We start from the raw sequence: 3,042 nt of genomic DNA, 5'->3' as shown, positions 1-3,042 counted from the left end.
ATGTACTTATAATGATTTGAGGAAAAACAATGACAACAGATGGAGGGACTTAGAAGGAGAGTGGTATAGCTTTGGCCGGTAGGAAAGATTATAGAGTTTATTTGCAGTACTATATGGAAGCTAGTTGGGAATTTTGACCAGATGTATATGTTTCATTATTCGGATATTCATTGAGCACACACATTGTGCCAGGTACTATTTTAATTGCTGTGGATATAGCAGTGAACAATTCCTGCCCTCATAGAGATTACATCTTACATATTTTATGATGGCCTTAAAGTTTTTAAAGGATTGTTTTGGTGGTTGTTTTTGAGGCAAGGATGTTATAATAGTCCTATTGAGAAATTACTGTGGTGTGGACAAGAAGTAGCAGTGGAGATATTGACAAGTGCTCACATTCTGGATCATGAGATGGGAATGATAGGAGGTTTAAGTCAGTAAAAGAAATGAATCAATTTTGTAAAGGGTTTAGAACAGTACCTGGCACACTTGTAATATTTAAGCGTTTATTAAAAAAATAAAAATAAATATCAAGTTAATAGGATTTTCTGAAGTATTGCAAGTGGATTGTGAGGGAAAAGGGGAGAAACTAAAAATGATTTCATGATTTTTTTGGTGTGAGCAACTGGAAGTTTGGTAGAGGAAAATAAAAAGTTTGACATTGGACATATTAACTTTGACATTCCTTTCACACATCCATATGAAGGCCTTACTAGGCAGTTATATAAATCTGGGAATCAGCCATGGCAGGGTTGGAGATATAAAATAAGAAGTTGTACAAAGATAATATTCAATATAATAGAATTATTATTAGGATTAATTAGAGGTTGGACAAGTTAGGAAGAAGTCTTTTCTCCAGGGAACTTCTATATTGTGAAGTTGGGGCAATGAAAAGAAGCCAATAGAACAGACTGAGGAGTAGATAGGAGGAGAACCAAGTAAAGAAAGTCTTTTAAGGAAGGAAGGGGTTGATGTGGCATGATGATGGCAGCAACTGAGGCTGCATTATTTTGGGAATATTCTCAGAATTTCATATAAAATTAGACTGATAGTTAAATAATCCATAAACATCTTCAACAAAAAGATAGTTTACAGTTTACATGAATTCTAGAACACAAGCTGATAGAACTGAATTATTGATAGCAACAATACTATAGAAAGAAAGAAAAAGCATGACAAAAAGGAAACTGAAAAAATATCAAATAATGGAGGAAGGATTTGAGAGGAAGAAATAATTACAAAAATAAAAAAATAAAAAAAAAAAAAAAAAAAAAACAAGGAAAACTGATCCAGTATGTAGATAAATGTAGTCCATGAAAAAGAAAATTGAAGATTTGAAGTATCAAAAATAAAATTCAATAAACTTTCAATAAATGGCTAGGACCCTTATAATTTAGAAGTGCATGTGTGTACCTGGGAAAATAGACCCAGACAGTCAATTATGAGACATATTCTATTGGATTTAAAGAACATCTCAGAAATCTAGAAATTCAAAGACTTTGCTTTTTCATTTGCCCAGGACAGCCAGTAATATTTATGTCCATTATCCCAGTGTAATTAACCCCCTTTACTCTCAAAGGTGACATAATGAGGAACATAAATTATATAATCAACTTAAATATAAGGTAGAGAAAATTAGATCCATGTCAGACTTTTAAAAACATACCAAAAAATTAATACAATTAAGATACTCAAGGAAAGAAAATCTGAATGCTTTTAAACAAACGTAAAAAAAAATGCTTTTCACCTACAACATTGTGTTTTCACAAACCACTCAATTATTCATGGATGCAAAGTCAATGGTTTTATTATTTGTAAACAAAAGAAAATATCATGGTTTACTTTTTTTTTTTTCAGGAAAAACATAAACAAGAATTGGAAGACATGAGGAAAGCTGGTCATGAAGCCCTCAGCATTATTGTGGATGAATATAAGGTAGAGGATTGAGAGTCTATTTTCTTTATTCTTTTCCAAATTATTTTTTTTTTGTTAATCCTCACCAGAGGATATTTTTCTATTGATTTTTAGAGAAAGTGGAAGGGAGATGGAGGGTAGGAGGGTGGAGAAAGGGGAAAAATAGGAGGAGAGAGAGAGAGACACACACACACACACACACACAGACACAGACACAGACAGAGAGAGAGACATAGATTATTTGCCTCCCACTAGGCCTGGACCAGGTATGTGTTCTTGACTGGGAATCCGACCCACAACACTTCAGTTCATGGGCCTGCACTCTAACCATCAAGAAACACTGGCCAGTACCCTTTATTCTTTTAAACTTTGACAGAGTTTAGTAAAAAAAAAATTATAACAGACATATTCTACACAAATTATAGAATTCTAGTGTGGTCTTATTTTGTATAGAATTGTTTTCAAGTGATCATTGAATTGTCCATTGAAAGCATACTTGGTAATACCAGATGTTGCTCTGCATTTGAGAAGTTGCAGAATATTTGAGAATATAGGATTGACAGAGGGAGGTTCAAAAACAATACTTTAGAATTAAATACTGGAATACATTATGGTTCCACTTCTTATAGACAAAGAAGGTATAATATAAACCTGAAAAATAGTGTTACATATTTTTCTTTTCTTAAATAAATAGATTTCAAAATATTTAAGTAATGACAGAAATTATGATAAATGTCAACATCAGTGATATACACAGTATAATTCTTTTGCTTTTATATCTGTATAAGCTTAATCATTTGAAGCAAATAATGTTTAATGACAAAAATATTTTTTCCCCTAAAGTAAAAGAGGAATACATTCTTGTTGAAATCATATTTAAATAATTCTTCCAGAGATAATCACTATTAGTTGTTTGATGCGCATACTTCTAGAGGGGTGAATTCTCCCCCCACCCATATCTATCCTATCTAATAAAAGAGAAACATGGTAATTGGCGTACAACCGCTACCCTTCCCATTGGCTAATCAGGGCGATATGCAAATTAACTGCCAGCCAAGATGGCGGCCGGCAGCCAGGCAGCTTAAACTGAACATGAGGCTTGCTTGCTTCAGTGACGGAGGAAACCAA

At 33.1% G+C, this 3,042-nt stretch overlaps 1 protein-coding gene across 5 annotated transcripts in view; it reads left to right on the top strand.

Annotated features, from left to right (window-relative positions):
• Window positions 1-3,042, top strand: part of CCDC91 (coiled-coil domain containing 91) — a 270,185-nt gene that overhangs the window by 135,733 nt on the left and 131,410 nt on the right. For all 5 annotated transcript variants that reach the window (XM_015560769.1, XM_015560768.1, XM_015560767.1 and 2 more), the window contains one exon: window positions 1,858-1,935. In XM_015560769.1, the coding sequence (XP_015416255.1) occupies window positions 1,858-1,935 (78 nt within the window). The remainder of the gene's footprint in view (window positions 1-1,857; window positions 1,936-3,042) is intronic.

This window comes from Myotis davidii, unplaced genomic scaffold (genome assembly GCF_000327345.1).
Source record: "Myotis davidii unplaced genomic scaffold, ASM32734v1 scaffold535, whole genome shotgun sequence".
Lineage (NCBI taxonomy): Eukaryota > Metazoa > Chordata > Mammalia > Chiroptera > Vespertilionidae > Myotis > Myotis davidii.
This window is presented reverse-complemented; position numbering and strand designations above follow the sequence as displayed.